At 38.6% G+C, this 21,960-nt stretch overlaps 1 protein-coding gene across 1 annotated transcript in view; it reads left to right on the forward strand.

Annotated features, from left to right (window-relative positions):
• Positions 1–21,960, forward strand: part of LOC105993486 (cytochrome b-245 heavy chain) — a 38,616-nt gene that overhangs the window by 14,712 nt on the left and 1,944 nt on the right. The window contains exons 6-12 of the mRNA XM_013026754.1: positions 2,391–2,581; positions 6,386–6,515; positions 9,123–9,215; positions 14,684–14,937; positions 15,811–15,973; positions 17,752–17,898; positions 21,038–21,162. Coding sequence (XP_012882208.1) covers positions 2,391–2,581; positions 6,386–6,515; positions 9,123–9,215; positions 14,684–14,937; positions 15,811–15,973; positions 17,752–17,898; positions 21,038–21,162 — 1,103 coding nt within the window. The remainder of the gene's footprint in view (positions 1–2,390; positions 2,582–6,385; positions 6,516–9,122; positions 9,216–14,683; positions 14,938–15,810; positions 15,974–17,751; positions 17,899–21,037; positions 21,163–21,960) is intronic.

The raw sequence follows: 21,960 nt of genomic DNA on the forward strand, positions 1-21,960 counted from the left end.
CCGGAAGTGGCGCTGTGGCTCAAGTGGTAGAGTGCTAGCCTTGAGCTGAAGAGCTGAGGGACAGTGCTCAGGCCCAGAGTTCAGGCCCCATGACCAGACCCCCCGCCCCCCCCAAAAAAAGAATGTGAGTACAGAGAAAATGTCTCCCACACATCTGATCCCATGTGTAGAGGCTGTCCAACTGTTTTCCAGATCCTTTGAAAATGTGTATACATGGCAACTAAGGTAACTCAGGCTCACCAATGAGTTTGCCATGAGTTGAATAAAGCAAGGAAGGCATAGCTAATCAAACAAATTGGGTTTGCCACTTGCCACAGGAATTCCATGCCATAAAGAAATCTCAGGGAATTGTTAGAAGAGATCCATGATCGGAATTAAAACTTGTGTTAGATGGTATTGAGGATGGTTTTTAAAAGCAAAGGTTGCCAGGCACTGGTGGTTCATGCCTGTAATCCTAGCTACTCAGGAGGCTGAGATCTGAGAATCTCAGCTCAAAGCCAGCCTGGGTGGGAACGTCTGTGAGACTCTTATTGCCAATAAACCACCAGAAAACCAGAAGTGGTACTGTGGCTCAAGTGGTAAAGCAGTAGCCTTGAGCTGAAGAACTGAAGGACAGCGCCTAGAGGTCAAGCCCCATGACTGACAAAAACAAAACAAAAACAAAAACAAGGGTTTGCTTTGAATTGGGGATGGTCAGGAATGAAGGATGGTTCTGAGATCACTATCTTATTTTTTTCTCCCAAGAGGCAGAAAGAACCCAAGGTGTTTAAATATATAATAGGTATACAAGTAGCATGACTTATGTTTTGTGTGGGCTCAAACACAATTTCAAAGCATCTCACTTCATCAGTTACAAAGTAACCTTGTTTGATGTTGATGTTATATGAAGTGACTTGTGTAAATTAGGGAGCGCTTGGCCTAGTTGTTAGTGTCAGATCAACAATCAGCTGACAGTTGTCAGTGATGCTTGTGTTCTTCCTTGCCTACAACAGCTGGGAGTGGCTCTTAGCTGCTAATTGTTATCCTTTGGTGCACTGAAAGTAACTTGGCAGCTTTTCAGGGGCAGACATAAGAATGTTCAGAGTCAAGGACTTCTTTCATCTCATACATTGTTGAAGCTTCGTACTCCCGGCTATTTTCATATGCCCAATGGTAGAGGCTAAATCACATGACTATCCATTAAATTTCAATCACATATTCCTTATATTTAGGAAAAAATCACGAGAACATTCTTTTCTTTGGGGGAGAGGGGTCCGGTCGTGGGTCCTGAACTCTGGGCCTGGGTGCTGTCCCTCAGCTCTTCAGCTCAAGGCTAGCGCTCTACCACTTGAGCCACAGCGCCACTTCCGGTTTTTTTCTTTTTGCTTATGTGGTGTTGAGGAATCGAACCCAGGTCCTTAGGCATGCAAGTCAAGCACTCTACCACTGAGCCACCTTCCCAGCCCCCGAGAACATTCTTAATATTTCTGTTATCCTTGAACTGACAGGCAGAAACTTTGCAGTATCTCCTTAGGGACAGAATTAAGTACTACCAAACTAATTGTTTTATTCTATCATTTCTTGGGTAAGTTTTCTTTACATTGTTCATTGTTGGCTCAGTGATGTATAAGGGAGGCAATATGAACATACTAGCTGAGCTGACACTATCATACTTTGCCCAGATTTGGGGGGTCATTTTTATTTTATCTGAGATCTCCCAGAATGCTTTTATTCCTTGGTTACATGTGCCTCTTTGCTTTTCCAAGGACTGACCTTGCTGGAAATTGGAAGGGTCTAGACAGTAACCTCTCCCTTGGCATCCTTTATCCAATAAGTGATGAGTGTAGGCCTTTAATTATCATCTTCTTTGCTTCCAGTTGGGATAAACTCTGAGGTATATCTTATCTTCCAGAGTTCCCCTGCAGGGTCATGCCAAAGCTATGTGCTGCGAGACTTTGAGCTCATGCTCTTGCTTGGCTTTTTCCCTTTTCTTTTGTTGTATTCCTCATTTGCTTACTAGTTTCTCTCAGAGAACATTCTCTAAATCACTGGTCTATGAATTCTCATCCCAGGATCCACTCCTGGTGAACCCAGCCTCAGGTGGCAGGAATTTCCAGAATACACTTGGAAAGCAATCACTGTTGCCCTTTCTGAAACTAAAGAGAGAAAGCGTTTTCAACACTTTTAGGACATCGTTCATCATTTTTTACGTACAAATTTGTATTTTCTATGACTCCTCAACTGTGTAAACTTTCAAATTAAGAAATAGTTACTCCAAGTCTATATCTCTCCATGAGGAATGAGTAGGACTACTCCTAAGGGGACATGAGTCTAAGTTTAAATACTTTCATAAATATCTGCATTTGAGAACCTATGATAATGTGTGCATGTGTTTTTTTTCTATTTTACAGAACCCTGAAGGGGGCCTATATGTGGCTGTGACTCGGTTGGCAGGAATCACTGGAATTGTGATCACATTGTGTCTCATATTAATTATTACCTCTTCCACCAAAACCATTCGGAGGTCTTACTTTGAAGTGTTTTGGTACACACACCACCTCTTTGTGATCTTCTTCATTGGTCTTGCCATCCATGGAGCTGAGTGAGTTTTTAGTCCCATAGCCAAGGACTTTATGTGTGTTGCCCTAGAAGAAGCACAGTGACTTTCTTACTTATATGTGGTCAACCTGTCTACTGAGGGGATGTAAAAGAACAGCAGAGATCACTTGAGTGGACACCAGTCAGCAACACTGTAAATTTTGTTGCAGGAGATTTTAGGATCCAGGACAAAATTCCCTGGTCAGGTCTGGCCACTTTCCTTGAAGAGAGAAAAAGTAACATTTCAATCCAACCTCTGTACTTTTCCTGGAACAGACATTTTCTTTAGCTTTAAATATGAGGAAGAATTGGAGATAGGGTAAAAGGCATATGTAATTGTTACATAGTCTCAGTCACAGAAATGTTTTGATGGCTATGAGTGACTGGTGACAGTCACAAGTGATTTTGGTAGCACATTTTCTCAGGATTGGTCCAGAGAGCCTTATTATAGTAAGATGCCCGGTAAGCTTTCCACTTCTTTCTGGATTCCAAGATGGCGTCGCTTTTATCCTGCTTTTAGTTAATTTATGAGCCCAAATAAGAAGTCAGTGTTTCTCAGCAAAAGCAACTGTTAAACAACTGTTACAGTTTCCTCTACCCAACTAACTACTGCTTGCAATGTAGTTATTGATAGCAATCACTCCGAGGAAAATACATCATAGTCTGATTATCTCTGCAAGTATAGAACACTGGTAGGATCTTGCATGTCTACAAACTTGCCTCCTGTGACCTAATCACTTAGTGAATTGGATGAACTCCCAAACAAGAAGAGTTAATGGTTAATCAATTGAGGTTTTCTGTGGTTCAGCTGGTTTTGACTGAAACGACCAGTTATTTATTGGATGCCTACTGTGTATCAAGACCTACCTTGGGCACTGTGGGAAATGTTAGCAAGAAAAATACACGGATATTGCTTTGAAACATACAACTAAAGTAGCAGCTAACATCTGTTGAGCACTGTTCTGCCTCAAGGTCTATATTTAGAGTTTGATGTTAAATGTTTCTTTTAATCTCTGAACTGTATAAATACTCTTACTATTCCTAGTGAGTTAAAAATAAAAATGGTGAAAATATGTAGACTAGGCCCCTCGCAGCTGAAGAGTGACCCAGAGTACAGATGGTCTAAAACAAATTACATGAATGTTCTCACGGAAATACACAGAGCCTTCACGTGCACTTGGAAGGAATCAGCTTTAATACTTGATTTCCTTTTTCTACTGTTTCCTACCACCTGCAGGCCCAGGAAAGTTCCCTGGTAGGTACAGATTTCCAGGAAACTAAGGGTTGGGAAAGTAGATATTCAAAACTCAAACACTCTTCTCAGAACCAAGCTGATTAGGCTAGTGTAGTCAAGTCGAGAATAAAAAGGGGAAGGGTAAGGAGAACAGCTTTGGTAACTTCTGCATATGTTCTCATGTATTTCCTGACTTTGACACCTGATAAACTCTTTCTAAGTGCTAAGAAATCAACAGGGTAGAAAAATCTCTTGACTCTCCTAAAGTAATTGAATATCTTTAAACGGAGCTTCATCATAAACATGCTCTTTCAATGAATTCTAGGGAACACAAAGAATTCCTTCCCCTCTCTAATTTAGCAGTTCTAAACACTGTCTATTTGGATAGTGTCACAGATATCCATCTTCCTTTGGAGCAGACAGAGATTTCTTTACTCTGCTGTCCATTGGAGGAGCATCTGTTACTTATACTGGTTAGGTATTGTTCCCAGTCGACGGTGTAACAGTTGAACTAGAATTAAAATTCAGGTTTCCAGATTTCTGGTACTAAACTTGAGAAATACAAAATTGGATTTTTTCTATCATTTATTCCCTATGTGAGCATCAGAATCAAGAACTTTAATAGCTATCATTGTTTTGACCCTTGATTTATAGTGGATACTAGTATTGTGCTGGTTCTGGGGCTTGAACTCAGGGCCTGGGTGCTATCCTAGCACTCTAGAATTTGAGCCACAGTTCTACTTCAAACTTTTTGGTAGTTTATTAGAGATAAAGTCATGGACTTTCCTGCCAGGGCTAGCTTCAAATTGCAATCCTCAGATCCCAGCTTTCTGAGTAGCTAGGATTACGGCCTGAGCCACTAGTGCCCAGTTTATAGCTGACATTTTTATACATCATATCAATTGGTATGATGAGGCATTATTTTATGAAGTACTTTAATGAGGTTTTATTATACCTATTTTATAGCTAAATTATTTTACTTCATATTTTTTCCAAGGGTTTGATCTGAGATTTGAACCCAATGCTACCTGGCTTGAGTTATTACCCTCATGTAAAATGAGAATGATAATACTTGCATCTCAAGCTTGTTATGATCATTACTAAGATAATTGGTGAACAACACTTTTCCATGTCTATCCATAGTAATTGCTGCATGTATGGTGATTCTTTCCTGGGAACAAAAAGAGGGGGTTAATCAATTTGAATTAAAACATCCTCAGAATAGACTATATGGAATGATACATTTTAGGTCTCTCTTTAAGACAAATTTTAAAAAGGACTTTTTCTAGTCCTGTAGCTTGAACTCTGGGCCAGGGTGCTGTCCCTGAGCATTTGTGTTCAAGACTAGCACTCTACCACTTGAGCCACAGCTCCAGTTCCAAGCATTTTGCTGGTTAATTGGAGATGAGAGTCTCAGGGACTTTCCTGCCCAGGTTGGCTTTGAACCATGATTCTCAGATCTTAGCCTCTTGAGTAGCTACGATTACAGATATGAACCACTGGAACTGGCTTGGTTTCTTGGGCTTTTTTTTCGTATATTTTGAAGAGTATGTTTATTTTCCTTGAAGTCAAGGACATGACTTATTTAACTTGGTGTCTCCATCTTCTCATCCTCACTAATCCAGAACTATCTTTTCATGGTTGCTCCATTAGTATTTACTGAGCTTAAGTGAATAATAGCTGAACATACTGTTGGCACTAGTGCCTGTAATGATGGCATGATCCCCATAGGATTAAGTCTTCTCAAACACAATTCAACCTCTTAGGTTAATTTAGATAGTTTCATTTTCTTTACTATTTCATTTTTTAGACAAGGTCTCACTGTGTAGCACAGGTATTCCTCAAATCCATTATGTAGCCCAGTCTGGCCTCAAATTAAATAATCTTCCTCCTTCAGCATTCTGAGTGTAGGATTATGTGTGTGTACCATGACTCCCACTCTAGACAATTTTTATTCTAATTTTTATTCAATTCTAATTTTAATTCAATTTTAATTCTCAAGGCCACTGTTGATGACTGTATGGGTTATCCTACTGCTAGTTACACCCTTTACCTAGAACGTTGTCCTCATAGAAGACAAACTTTTATCTAGTTTGCACAAAGGCACAGCATGGACTAGCATTCAGCATGTTACGTTTGCATTTTATCTGGTTTCTTGTGTTTGTTTATAAATCAAAATAGCTGAGACATGGTTTCCCTTTAAGAAAACATATGTATTGTATGGATGATCTAAGACTTAACCGCTACATAACCCTGACAATAAAATTTTAAAAATAGACTTAACCTCTATAATAATATATTCTTCATGCCATTACACAATTTTTCCTACTATACAAGATCATGTATTTTCTTTCCCTTCCTCTAATTTGTTCAGAGATAATATAAGATAGTCCTTTTAGTGAAAAGTATAGGACACACATTAAGGTTTTTAAAGTATGTCCAGAGTCAGGGCTGAGGATGTAGCTTGGTAGTCAGGTACTAACCTAGCACACGTAGGACCTGGGTTCCATTTCAAGTACTACAAAAAATTTTAAGAATCCAAAAGTTATCTGAACTTAACTTTTTTTTTCTCAGACGAATTGTACGTGGGCAGACTGTAGAAAGTTTGAATGAGCACAAACTAGTACAATGTAATCAAAGTATCTCCCAGTGGGGAAAAATAAAGGACTGTCCAATACCAAAGTTCTCTGGGAATCCTCCTATGGTACGTATAAATTATCATTACTACTATAGTTTTATTACTGGCAATCTTTCAAATGTGTTTGTAAAGCATGTACCTATATCCTAGAGTTGTCTGTTACAAATGTCATGGAATTTCGAGGATGTTGTGTCTGATTTTCTCTATTTAATGTCTAGAATTGTTTCTTGCAATATAAACTTTGCACTGGTCAATGTCCTGACATAAAACCTGGTAAATCAGTGTTTGATTCAAGAGATTCCATCATTTTTTCTTCTGAATGCAAAGGCCACAGTAAAACTAGTAAATTTCCAAAGGGACACTTTGTTATTCCATCCTATACTGAGGTGAATAGCTCGAATCACTATGAGGAGCATCTTTCTATATGGCTCAAGAATTAGAAGGAAAATCAGGGAAATGTACTCTTTGCTGGCATCAGAAAATCCAGTCTATTAGGCATGAAGGAAGCCGGACAGCCATGTTCACACCACCAGACTTGTAACACCTTGTGATGGTGCAGGAATTTGACAAAAGTAAGGAAGGGGAAAGATAGTGAAACTCTCCTACATGGAGTTGTAAAAGGCTCCGTTTTGTTTATCCTCAATATGGTTTCTCTAAAAAAGTGAGAAGTAGGACCTGTAATCTTCCTATCTCTTTCTCTGTTGGCATAAAGTATACTTTATTGGTTATTGTCCTAACTGTAGATGTAAAACTAAATAAAATGCCAACATTTGTATGGAGATTCTGAATAGGATTATGCTTTCTTCAGTATAATATGGTATATTATTTTTTTAAAGGCAAATTCATCATTCATTTATTCCTTTCTATCTTCCTACTTTCTTGGTGTGAGAGGACTCTTCTAGATATATCAGGATATGAAGATCCATCTTTGAGACCTAGGTTTATTCATTAATGAAAGCATTAGGCATGTCATTGGACTGTCTCCACTACATGAAAATGTCAGTAGAAAAAACTGAAAAGGGAACCATCTTGTTGGTCCTTTTCTAGGATAGGGAAAGCCCATTCCGTCAATGACAGATGGCATTATTAGAATTCAAATACCTTTATAGGGATCTACCTCAAAAGAGCTGCACAATTTCTGGAACTATTAGGGGCAGTCGCCAAATCTGGCTCCTTTAATAGTACCTCAGAGTGGCACCCAGGAAAGAGATGGGTGATATGAGACTATTTGAAATACCTTCCTATGAACATGATATACAGCAATAGAACATTTCTGATGTCTGGTGTCAGTATTATTCTACTTTGGATGGAAATGTGGATATTCAAGTGGTCTTAACTTCCAACAAAATGTTTCTCAAATATATAATTCACTAGAAAGATCATTTGTGAAACTATGGTAAGCATTGCCTGATTTCTTTCCTTTTTAGAATCCATTAGGGAAAAATCATCTTTTAGATAATGTTGCCTTCTAAACATGTTTTAATGCTTTGGATATTAAACTAGGAACTCCACTAGCCAAGTCTCAGGGTGAATCTGTCTAAATGTGTTTTTACACAGACACAATGCCAGTGTTCTGAAGCACTGTGTATTCTAACCAGATGGTTAGCTCCAGAAGTCTAAAAAGCTTTCTATCTGTTCTTTTGGCAAGAGCATTGCATAGCTTTACAACTTTACCAGAATACTGGAGAAACAGCTAAACTCTTACACAAAATGTGTGATCTTTCAAAAGATTCATCTGACTCCATAGGTAAGAGAAAGCAATAACAGTGTTGCATTAAAAACACCATGTCGCTGAAATGGTATCCTTTAGAGACATTAATTCTGAAACCAGCCACAGTCTATTGTAGGGTGTTGCAATTGCGGTTATGACACTGAGAGAAAATCTTATTCTTGTAGGCAGTTCCTCTTTGGAAACTTTCATACTTCAGATACAGTTCCCCAATGAGGCTAAGGAGAAAACTTATTTTTACTAGCTCAACAATTTGTCATAACTTTAGCTTTTTTATACATTGTTTTACAAGAAATCTACTTCTCTAGTGTCAAATTTGTGTGTGAGGGGGTGCTGGGTCCTGGGGCTTAAACTTGGGGCCTGAGCACTATCTCTGAGCTTCTTTGGGTGAAGGCTAGCTCTCTAACACTTGAGATATAGCTCTTCTTCTTGCTTTTTTGGTGTTTAATTGGATGAAGATTAGTCTTACAGACTTTCCTGCCAATGCTGGCTCCAAACTGACATCCTCAGACCTCAGCCTCCTGAGTAGCTAGGAGTACAGGCATGAGCCACCTGTGCCCAGCCAGTGTCAAATATTTTTTAAAAACCTACAAAGGGGGCTGGGAAGGTGGCTCAGTGGTAGAGTGTTTGCCTTGTATGCATGAGGCCCTGGGTTCGATTCCTCAGCACCACATAAGCAGAAAAAAGCTGGAAGTGGTGTTGTGACTCACATGGTAGAGCACTAGCCTTGTGGCTCAAATGGTAGAGCACTAGCCTTGAGCTGAAGAGCTGAGGGACACAGCACCCAGGCCCAGAGTTCAGGCCCCGCGACTGATTCCCCCCATCCCCCCCAGCAAAAAAAAAAAAACCTACAAAGATGCATCTGACTTGTAAAAATTTTTTCCTGAATATTTTATTACCTACTATCCTTAATACATCTCATTGTAGTTTTGCTTTGATTACAGACTTGGAAATGGATAGTGGGCCCCATGTTCCTGTATTTCTGTGAGAGGTTGGTACGGTTCTGGCGATCTCAACAGAAGGTGGTCATCACCAAGGTATTGGTTGGTTTAGTGGTTACTAGTAATCTGTGTGTAAGCATAGCAGGAACTCTCCCTAAGTTCCCTGATTTGTATTGAGTTTCTTTCAATAAGCTTAAAGCAGGTAGAAGAAGTAAGATTACTTCACTGTACTTAGTTTACAAATAAATAGTGGGGTATTTGAATTGGGGGCCTTTTACTTTTACTTGGCTTTTTTGCTCACAACTGGTGCTCTACTATTTAAACCATATATCCATTCCAGTTTATGTCAGTTAATTCAAGATAAAATTCTCTACATTTAGTCTGCCTGGGTTGTCTTTCAAATTTGATTTCAGATTCCTAAGTGGATAAGATTATAGGTGTGAGCCACCAGCCCACAGCAATAGTGTGAGTACAACATGCTCCACTTTCTATCTTCTTGGCCTCTTGGCTAAGCCAAGTATAAAAGGTAGAAGGTACCACTTCCTCTATTAAAATGAGGCCAGTATCTTTCTCTTCATTCCCACATCTCTCTCTCTCTCTCCCTCTGTGTGTGTGTGTGTGTGTGTGTGTGTGAGAGAGAGAGAGAGTATAAAGGAGAAGAGCAAAGATGCATTAAGCCATTTAGTCATGAGTCAAGAAGGAAAACAAGAGAGACAAAGTTTTCAGATGCCAAAAGGTCCAACTAATCAAGAGTAAATGTCACTAAAATGAAAGACTTTTCTATGCCATCATTTCTGTCCTTTAGAATCATAGAATAGGGGCTGGGAAGGTGGCTCAGTGGTAGAGCACTTGCCTTGCATGCCTGAGGCCCTGGGTTCGATTCCTCAGCACCACATAAGCAAAAAGAAAAAAGCCAGAAGTGGTGCTGTGGCTCAAGTGGTAGAGCGCTAGCCTTGAGCTGAAGAGCTGAGGGACAGCTCCCAGGCCCAGAGTTCAGGCCCCACGACTGGACCCAAGAAAAAACAGAATCATAGAATATCAGAACTGAAATGCCTGAAGTGTCAAGCAAGGTAGTAACTAAGCTGCATCTTCAATGTGGTCTCCTATCTCCAAGTCTCAAGAGGCATTTCTTCTCTTTTCTATGGTTTTATCCATCATAAAACAAATAGGTGGATATCCATCCATACATATATATGAACTCATATATATTCATATATATAAATATAAACTCATATATATGAACTTCGTTAGAATATCAGGAAACACCAGATAAGACTATTTTTTTTCAAATGAAATTTAATATAACTCAATTGAAAAATTATTTACCAAAAATCTTCTATGGGTTACTTTTTCAAAACACAAAAATGGAGGTAGAAAGTAGTCATTTCTAGCTTTTTTTTGATATCTATAATGGTCATGGTAAAACTTGTCCTGCTGACATTGGCAGTTATGCAACACAGGAAGTCACAAAAGTTCCCTTTTTATGTATGTTATCTTGTATTATAAGAAAAAAACCCATAGATCAGTAAAATGGGGTGCCACAAAATTCCCCTTAATAGAAAAGAGGTGGCTAAACTAGACAAATATTTCTCTGAAATACATACACACAATATATATATATATAATTATGGTAAACATGTTTCCTTATGATAAAGAGATAACTTTCCTCTCATACAAACATAAGAAACAAGATTTTATCAAAAAAATTTCCAGGGAAAATGCTGTCTACTAGTGCATCCTATTAAGTTAAATCTTCTTTGTGCCTGTGGTAATAGAATTGCAATGTGAGAGAAAATTATTTTCATCACACAAAATTGCAACATGATAAACAATTTTCAAAATACTTTCAAAATGATGCTTTCCAACTCCTTATTTCAAAGCATGGGGAAGTTGGTAACAATTTCCTCATATAAAACACTATGTTGAAAGTGAACTGTACAACTTCAGAGTATGGGGAGGGAGGAGTTGGGGAGATGGAGAGGGAAGGGATGGTAGAGAAAAACAAAGAAGGAGGTAACAATGCTCAATAGGAAATGTACTCATTACCTTACTCATGTAACTGTGACCCCTTTGTACAGTATCTTTACAATTAAAAAATGTATACTTAAAAATCCCACATTTATACAGTCACAAATTTTGAAATGTTTGACTTGTGATGCTGGGGGTAAAATCCAGTGTTTACACATGTTAAACACATAATTTACCACTATGCTACATCCCCAGACAGCAATTTTATTTCTGGTAGTAGAGCTTGAACTCAGAGCCTCATCCTCATTCTGTTAATTCTTTACCACTTGATTCATGCCTCCAGTTCTGCCTTTTTCCCCCAGGCTGTCTTTGAACCTCAATCCACTGGAATCTCAGCCTACGATTGCATGCATAAACCACCAGCACCTAGATCCCAGCTACACACACACACACACACACACACACACACACACACACACACACACACACACAGGGCTTCCAGTTACATGAGTCCAGTAATGAGTACATTTCTTTTTTAACAGTGTCTCCCCTTCCCTTGCTCTCTCCCATTTTTTCTTTCCCACTCCCACCCATAAAACCCAAGAAATACAAGCAAGAGGTTTTTTTTTTAATTGTACTGTTTGCAATTGTTTCTTTTTTTTCTTTCTTTTTTCCCCTTTGGTTTATTCCCCATTGTCATTGTACCCATGTATATAAATTTATCTGATTTGGGGATAGGAAGGGGAATCAATACAACAGCCATACTCTCTGGACACTATGTTGGAAATGAACCTTATAACTTGGGGAGTGGAATGGTGGGGAGGGAGTGGGAGAAAATGAGGGAGAGAGTAACCCTGTTTACAAAGAAATGTACTCATTACCTTACTTATGTAACTGTAACTCCTCTGTACATCATCTTTACAATAATTTTTTAATGTGTAGCTCATTTTCCACATCGTGTCTAGTGAGTAACAGGGCTGTAGTTGTTCGCCCTTTGTTCCACCTTTTCTGTGCCCTTGTTACCCTACCAAAGACAAACTAGCAAATAAGAGAAAAGGAGAAGACAACAAAAACATCATCAACAACAGCAACAATAATAACAAAAATCCGGTTTTCTTTTCTCTAGACATTCACATAGTGAGACCAAAGGAGGATACACATAGAAATGGATCCCAGAGGCTCCAGAGCTATGAGCATATGCAAAATGAACTCCCCCAATTCTTATTGAAAGGATTTCTCATTCTTCCATAACTCTCTACTCCTTCAAAAAACATAGTGAAATGCTTCATTACATTATACTTTGTGCAATGATCAAGTGAAGATAATTGAAATATTCTTCACCTTGAGCATTTATCATTTCAAGATGCTGAGAACACTGAAACTCATAACTAGCAGTTTTGAAATATGAAATGTATTATTATTATCCATAGTCTCCTAATGGTCCAACAGACCATCAGGACTTCTTACTCCTATCTAAGTACAAGTCAGTACAAATTAATCAGTCTTCTTCAACTATCCTTCTACCCTCTCTCCTTAGCATCTTGTAGCCACCATTCTACTCCCAAATTCAATTAGATTAAATCTTAGATTCCACATATGAGTGAAATCATGCTGAATTTGTCTTTTTGTGCCTGGTATAGTGCACTTAACATAATGTTGTACAGGTTTACCCATCTTTTGTAGAAGACAAAATTTTACCCCTTTTTAAAAACAGCTGAATAGTATTCCACTATGTGTATGGACCCCATTTTTGCTTAACCATTTATATATTGATGGACACTTAAGCTAACACCATATCCTGGCTATTATAAGTAGAGCTACAAGTTATAGGAGCTCCAGTGTCCCTTTGACAATAGAAAGTATATTTCTATATTGCTGTTTGTAGTGTTCTTTTTTAGTGTTTGCGGGTGCTGGGGATTGAACTCAGCCTTGTACTCTCACTTGATTTTGTCACTCAAGGGTGGCATTCTACCACTCAAACCACAGTTCCATTTCTGGCTTTTTTGTTGCTTAATTGCAGATAAGAGTCTAGTGGACTTTTCTGCCAGGACTGTTTTTCAAGAGCAATCCTTAGATCTCAGCCTCTTGAGTTGCTAGGATTACAAATGTGAACCTGGTTATTGTGCTCTATTTTATTTATGTATTTGTTTTTTGTCAGTTGTGGGGCTTGAACTCTGAGCCTGGATGCTGTCCCTCAGCTCAAGGCTAGCACTCTACCAATTGAGCCACAGCACCACTTCCAGTTTTTTGGTGGTTTATTGGAGATAACAGTCTCACAGTCTTTCCTGCCCAGGCTGGCTTTGAACTGTGATCCTCAGTTCTCAGTCTCTTGAACAGCTAGGATTACAGGCATGAGCCTTCAGCGCCCCGGCTCATTTTCTATTTTTAAATACTTACCTGGTCACTACTTAATGGACATTTGGATTGTTTCCTGTTTTGCTATTGTGAGTAAAGCTGCTATAAACACATGTGTAGATGAGAATGAATGGTAACAGTGGTTACTACTTGACTTGAGGAGAGATGGGTGGAGTATTTTCAAATAGAAACAATGTATGAAGAATAGGACAAGTTTGAGATGTGATTCAGGACTAGGATGGATAGCAGAGTTAACTTGGTGCAGAGGCTGTTGCCATATAAATAGCCAATGTGATCTCCTTCTTCTTTTATTTAGCTACCAAGATCTCTCATCTCCTGGAGAGAGAAGATGGATGAACTGAATGGCATTTGTTTTCTATTTTTTGTAACTTTTTTGTGTCCTGAGAGAAAAAAATTGCAATAGGCTGACAAGTTAGGTTGAATTCCTTTGTAAATGCTGTGTAACAGAGAACTGAATGTGAAAGGAGCATAGGGCATATTCTCAGGAACAGATAAAATGTATGAACTGAACTTGTAAAGAAAATAAGACGGGGCATGGCAGCACATGCCTGTAATTCTAGCAATGAGGAGGCTGAGGCAGAAGAATTACAAGATCAAAATTGGTGGGGCTGGGAAGGTGGCTCAGTGGTAGAGTACTTGCCTTGCATTCATGAGGCCCTGGGTTCGATTCCTCAGCACCACATAAGCAGAAAAAGCCAGAAGTGGTGCTGTGGCTCAAGTGGTAGAGTGCTAGCCTTGAGGTGAAGAGCTGAGGGACAGCGTCCAGGCCCAGAGTTCAGGCCCTACGACCGGACCCCCCCAAAAAAAAACAAACAAAAAGACCAAAGTTGGTCTGGGCTACATACTAAGTTGCAGGCTAATCTAGGCCATATAGCAAAATACTGTCTCAAAAGAAAAGAAAGACACTTACCCAAAATTTAGTTGTAGTGTCAGCCTTACCTGGTCCTACAAGGAATACTAGAATTTAAGTTGCTCCTGGAAGGCCCACAACTTGAAGCCAGATGACCAAGATTTGGTCTCTTTTCATCACAAATCACTGGCTATGGCTTATGGCTGAGGGAAAATCCAATGGCAAACACATCTGGAGGACTTTCTTTGTTGGTCCTGAAATGAACACCTTGGCTGGTCTACTTAGCTCTGCCTTTTATTCTTTAAGTGTCATTTGCAAAAGCAAATATTTGGGGAATCTGTCATTTCTAGAGACATGTTTTATTTTACAGGTTGTCACCCACCCTTTCAAAACCATTGAGCTACAGATGAAGAAAAAGGGATTCAAGATGGAGGTGGGACAGTATATTTTCGTCAAGTGCCCTGACGTGTCCAAGCTAGAGTGGCATCCTTTCACACTGACTTCTGCCCCAGAGGAAGACTTCTTTAGCATCCATATTCGCATTGTTGGGGACTGGACAGAGGGGCTGTTCAATGCTTGTGGCTGTGATAAGAAGGAATTTCAAGATGCCTGGAAACTACCTAAGTGAGTATAAAGAACACATTACAAAGTGCATAACTTTAGGAAAAACTGAACTAAAAAGATACTCTCAGCATAGTAGTAGCTCTTGATTCTCTGACAAAAAAACAGTGGCTCTAATATATAAATATACATAGCTTTCACTGTATTCCCCATTGCATGCATGTGGTATTTATATATTTTTATAAATTGTACATGAAATATATAATTGGATCAAACATTAGTAATGAATAGTCACATTTCTTAAAATATATGAGGGCCAAAGCCAAGTCATATTAACTTCTTCTATCAAACAAAACATAGTATGTCAAACATACTCTTAAATTTTAATTAGCATAATTTTTGAGGGTGAATGTTATATGTTATTTTGCTTTGTATCTGTTCATATGTCAACATAATATTAAGCACTTAGCAATGCTGAAGAAAAAAGTTTCTTGAATGGTACATAAATAAACAATTGAAAAGGGATATTAAATCTACAAGGTGTTATGCTGTAGAAAATTCTTATTGAATGTGCTAGGTATGAAGAATTTCAAGTGTAGGATTTTCTGGCAAAACACACAGATATGTGTGTGTGTGTGAGAGAGAGAGAGAGAGAGAGAGAGAGAGAGAGAGAGAAGCAAAGAAGGATAAAGAAATGAAAACATACCAATGGTGAGTTATCAAATGTTTCCAGTTAGCTAAGCATTCCTCTTATTTCCAATCCCAGTTTGGTATTAGGTTGGCTAATTGAAAGTCCTCTTCTAGAAGAAAATGCCCCATAGATACATTGCCCTGGTCAGAATTGACACATTGCACATCTCCAGTAATAATGGATGTTTCATCTTACTGTAAATAGCCAGATAGCTCTGAAATCATCTTTTGCACATTTCCATCCAGGATTGCAGTTGATGGGCCCTTTGGGACAGCCAGTGAAGACGTGTTCAGCTATGAGGTGGTGATGCTAGTGGGAGCTGGGATTGGGGTCACACCCTTTGCGTCCATTCTCAAGTCAGTCTGGTATAAATATTGCAATAATGCCACCAATCTGAGACTAAAGAAGGTGAGTTCCTTTATTTTTTAGAGGGACTAGAATGGTCCTTACTTCCTTCCAAGTAAAATCTGAAAGTTCCTTAAGGGCTAAGGTTGGCAGAGACTATGGGAAGTGAAGAAAAGCTTTGGGTGGTTCCAGAGTTCTCTTCAAAGGATTATTTGTTATATGTGCTTTTATATAAACAGGCCTATTAATAAAAGTTATATACTCTATTTATGTTATGTATTTAGTGTTATGAAAATTCAGATGAAAAATATTGGAAAAGACAGTATTCCTAATCCCAGCCCAAGAGATATTCTTTTATGCTTTTTGCATGGTGACGTTTTTAGTTTGGGTTTTTTGTGTTTTTAGTTTTAGGTATGGAAGCCAGAACCTTGTATGTGCTAGGCAAACAAACATTTTGCTACTCAGCTACATCCTCAGTCCCTGGATATGTTCTAATTTTCCCTCTTAGGCTTCCACATTTTTAGAAATCTCTGAGTAGCAAATACGTATAACTTTAATCCCTTTTTGCATTTTATTTTTTTTTTAATTTGTTGCATTGTTGTGGAAGGAACCCAGAGAACATATGCAACACAAGTGCTCTATCACTGGGCTACATCCCCAGCCTTGATCCTTTTTTTAAAAAAAAAGATAGAAAACATTTTCAGTGTCATCATAGGCATCATAATGATCATCTGAAATGATTCCTTCATATTCTATTGCTACAATAGAATAATTTTTCTTTATATATTGCTATTTATTCAATTTTCAGGTCTTCAATATATTTTTGTAAGGAAAGGGCAGAAACAACATCTTATGGAAGTCTCCTTAAGATAAATTCTCAGGAGATTATTACATGCAATTACCTTATTAAGGATATCTTCCATAAACCTTCAGTCATTCTAGTAACTGTTAAACTAAATTCTAATACGAACATTAAAACTTGAATTTTAAAGTTTTTTCTCATGATTTTTCTTTAGTTAGCAACATTGAAGATGAGACATGAAGGATTTTTTACATTTTATATTGTTTCATTTGCATTAATAAGTACAATTTAAATAAATATGAATAGCTGATTAAATGTAAAGTTTTAAAAGGTAATTATGACTTAAAAGTTTTTTAAAATGTTTATTTTTATTAAGTAGTTGTATAAAGGGGTCTCAATTCTAGGAGTCAGATTATGAGTATACTGCGTCTTGATCAATGTCACCCCTTCCATCATTCTCCCCTACATTTCCCCATCTCATCCCACCCTTAAGTTACATGGTTCAGTTTTTCCATAGTGTACATTGAATATAATGACCACATTTGCTTACCTTTCTGCCCTCATGTACTCCCCCTCATTGCTTCCCCTCTCCCAGATTTAATGTTTTAAATTCTCTCCTTTAGCTTCTTTTCTGTGTGGGAGAAATATGGATAAAAGTATTTTTTCCCTGAGAACTCATCAATGTCTAGGATTAGCAGGCAGCAAAGAAATCCTTCAGTAGTCACTGTTAGTCTGGATTCCTCTGGCCAATCTGGGATGTGGTGTAAAACAGCTAGGGATTCCAAGAGAGAAAGAGAAGGCCAAGAAAGAAAGCTGGTGGGCCAGTAGATTTTTTAAGATATATATAATAATATACTATGTATATATACATATATATGTATATATTATTTGAAATGTCAGGAGCTTTCTTAAAACCCGTGTTTCTGGGCATTCTGAGCATTGGAAGGGTGAAGTGTGTAAGAGAGGAAATCAATTTTCTAGTGCTGATTGTGCTGATCAAGCCTATCCCAATCTGCTTTGTGGTCCATTTCTTTTTCAGATCTATTTCTACTGGTTGTGTCGGGACACACATGCTTTTGAATGGTTTGCAGATCTGCTCCAACTTCTGGAAACCCAGATGCAAGAAAGGAACAATGCTGACTTTCTCAGCTACAACATTTACCTGACAGGCTGGGATGAATCTCAGGTGAGGGCCAGGGTTCCGGTCTTAGGTCCTTCCCAAGGGCTTAGAGATTGCTGACTTTCCACTGGATGTTGATATGTCCTATATACTGACTTTATTTCAAGAACAGTTAATAGAGTCTTGTGATCCAGATCATTCATTCTAACTCAGTATCACTACATAATGTTTGGGCTCTTGGGACTAGATTCAAAGCCAAGGGGCCTATGAGGAGAGAATAAAGGCATTAGAGGAATTGTCCCACCCGGGCTTCTCAAACAAGATGGACAAGAGCATTATGGGTAACAGAGAAAATATTATCTATCCTCTATCTATTCACATCCACATACATGTGTATATGTGTTCCTTTAAGTATTTATGCACATTTCATGAGCTACTTAATACATTTGCATTTATTAAGCATGTACAGTCACCTTCCATATCTATGGCTCTTCATATATTTATTCAAATGACCATGGATCAAACATATTTGGAAAAAAAACTCCATCCACATTGAGTATGTTTACTGTTTTTCTTGTCATTGTTTCCTAAGTCATATAGCATTACAACTAAGAAAATAGTATGTATATTGCTTTAGGTCTTATAAGTGATCTAGACATGAATTAAAGTATACATGAGGATATACACAGGTTCTGTAGGGAACTAAATCATCTATGGATTTTGATATGTGAGAGGGAAGTATCCTAGAAACTAATTCCTCACAGAGACCACAAGATTTCTGAAAAAATGTGCTCAGTATTGTTCTTAGTGTTTAATAGATTGTTTAGTTTTATGTTGCCAACAACCTTATGAGGTAACTATTATTATTAGACACATTTCAATAATGATGAAACCAAGGTCTAGAATAAATTAGGTCATTTGCCTAAGAACACCTAGCCAACAAGTAAATGGCAGTGTCCAAATGTTCAGAGTCTACACTGAGTGTTCCCCAGTAGTTGTGATTATTACTACTGAGCAGATCCATGTTTACTACTGAGCAGACCCATGTGTGTATGTGTAATAAAGGTAAAGTACACACACTGATATATGGGTGTGTAGTATTAATGTGTATGCATGAGTATGTTGTGTATGTGTCTATCAAATAAATGTGTTCTTTCAAAAATGTTAGGAGACCACTACAATAAAATGGGACTGTCCTAAACTGAAGATTTTGCCTCCCTCCCTGGCCTCCACCAGGGACATTTGGCAATATAAATGCATTATAGTTGACAAATTTGAAAAACACTGTGCTTTAAGGCTAAAGGCCTTAACCCCATCAGGAAGAAAGTGCCTCCAAGGCCTAATCACCCCTTAAAGGCCCTACCTATATACTATCACGCTTACAACATCTGCACTTTTGGGGGAGGATCCATTCAAGTTACAGCAGTAGGCTGTACCTAGATGTTGCTTATTCTCAGCCTGGGTATCTGTCACTTGCAACCTGTCATTGTGGCGATTATTTTCTCATTTGGATTTTGGAATTGTGGTCTATCAGAGAGTCTTTTTTACCATTCTGGAGCTTGAACTCAGGGCCTGGGCACTATCCCTGAGCTTCTTTTGCTCAAGACTAGCATTCTACTACTTGGGCCACAGTGCCACTTCTGGCTTTTTTTTTGCTTATATGGTACTGAAGAATCGAACCCAGGGCTTCATGCATGCAAGGCAAGAACTCTGCCACATTCCCAGCCTATCATAGAGTCTACAGGTTACAGAGGGCCCTTTTTTGGGGGGGGTCTGGTCATGGGGCCTGAACTCTGGGCCTGGGCACTGTCCCTCAGTTCTTCAGCTCAAGGCTAGTGCTCTACCACTTGAGCCACAGCACCATTTCTGACTTTTTGCTTTTTTGCTTATGTGGTGCTGAGGAATCAAACCCAGGGCCTCATGCATGCAAGGCAAGCGCTCTACCACTGAGCCACCTTCCCAGCCCACAGAGGACCCTTATAACAGGTGTCATAGGTCCAGGACATTTTGACTATGAGAACTGTTGCTCTAAAACTTAATAGCTGCTATGTCTACAATTTGAAAACAAAATATTAAAAACACTGTACGAAATGAAATCCAAGCCAGGCACCAGTGGCTCATGTCTGTAATCCTAGCTACTCTGGATGCTGAGATCTGAGGACTGCAGTTCAAAGCCAGACCGGGCAGGAAAGTCAGTGAAACTCTTATCTCCAATAAACCACCATAAAACCAGAAGTGGTGCTGTAGCTCAAGTGGTAGAGCTGAGGGACAGCGCTCAGGCCCAGAGTTCAAGCCCCACAACCAACAACAACAACAAAAAAAGAAATCCAAGAAAAAAGCTATAACTCATAAACTGCCTTATGGTATTATGTCAAAAAAATGCTAGTAAAATGGGAAAATAATGAGAAAATAATAACTTTGCTTTATAAAACTGGTTCCTGTAAGAATTATTAAGCCAGAGTGACCATTTTTCTTACCATCAATTATCCCCATCATCTATCCTTGGTTTAATGAATTTAGAATGTAATTTATTTTAAAAATACATTTAATTAACCGATTTTATGAAAAGTACCAACTGTTCAAAGTGAGAGCTTCTAGAATGGCAGCAGAAAAACAGTATGTATGTACATACACGTACACACACATGCGCAGGCACACATATGCACACACACACAGCTTTAGGTTTGATTTAATATCTTACTGGTTACTAGCTTGTTGAGTGCATTTTGTTTATTGTTATTGCAATTATTAGTGATTTTCCCAAAGAATGAAAATTAGTTCAGCTGAGGAGAAAAATTCAAGCATAGAAAGAGAAACAATGAGATGTGTCTACACTTTAATGCCTGACTCACATGCCATGGCCTTAAACCTTCCCGTATCCTGCCATTCCATCTTTTTCTCTGTTCTCATTATGATGTTTAAGTCTGTTCCATAGCATTCACCACACCACATTCTACAGTTTTGTTTAAATTTATACTCACGTTCTCTTCTTCTCTTCTAAAATGTAAATGATTTGAGACCCAGTTGGTTTGTCTTTGTTTACCTTCTAGTCTTCAGCATGGTACCTTACACACACACACACACACACACACACACACATACACACACACACGAGTAAAATCTTGGTTTATGAAATGGGTGACTGTATCTGCATATGTTTTAACATTATATCTCTTTTTTCTGAATTCATGTCTTCTTGCTGCAGGCTAATCACTTCGCTGTACATCATGATGAGGAGAAAGATGTGATCACAGGCCTGAAACAGAAGACTTTGTATGGGCGGCCCAACTGGGATAATGAGTTCAAGACAATTGCTGGTCAACACCCTAAGTAAGAAATCCCCACCAGGAAGTTCTTGAGGCTTATTGTTTGCCTAAGCAGCAATTCTCAAACATGACTAGACTTTTATATTCTAGAACTTAAGATACATTTATTACTATCATGAGGTTGAGTTCATGTCCAATAAAAAATGACTTCAAGAAGCAATCTTTAAAACCATCTGGAGAGTTATTTAAAAATCAAAGTTTCCCAGCTCCCTCTCTCAGTCTTTCTCAGTCATTTGTCTCAAGTAGTGCCATAGTTGGGCTCTTTCCTTTTATAACTTATATTGTATTCCTACTTTTAAACATTCATCTGTGTTTAAAATACAGATTTTTGTTCTAGAGTGGGACACAGAGATCTGCATTTTTTTTTGACCAGTCCTTGGGCTTGAATTCAGGGCCTGGGCACTGTTCCTCAGTTTCTTTTGCTCAAGACTAGCTTTCTAACATTTGAGCTATAACACCACTTCTGGCCTTTTCTGTTTATGTGGTACTGAGGAATCGGACGCAGAGCTTCTTGCATACTAGGCAAGCACTCTACCACTAAGCCACATTCGCAGCCCCATTGCGGGGGGGGGGGATTTGCATTCTTAAAAAGCTAATGCCAAGGCTACTAATATGGGAGCATACATTGAAGAGCAAGGTTTGTAACTGTAAGATTGAGAGGAATGGAAGGAAGCAAACCTAGCTGCCATCAGAGTTAGGGTGCCTAAGAAAGATGATATCCCTGATCTCAAGAGAGCAGGAAGGTTTTGGGGTACAGAGCCCTAAAGGAAAGTAGTCCACAGACTACAAATTTAACCACCAT

The sequence above is a fragment of the Dipodomys ordii genome, unplaced genomic scaffold (assembly GCF_000151885.1).
Source record: "Dipodomys ordii isolate 6190 unplaced genomic scaffold, Dord_2.0 Scaffold96, whole genome shotgun sequence".
In the NCBI taxonomy this organism is placed as follows: domain Eukaryota; kingdom Metazoa; phylum Chordata; class Mammalia; order Rodentia; family Heteromyidae; genus Dipodomys; species Dipodomys ordii.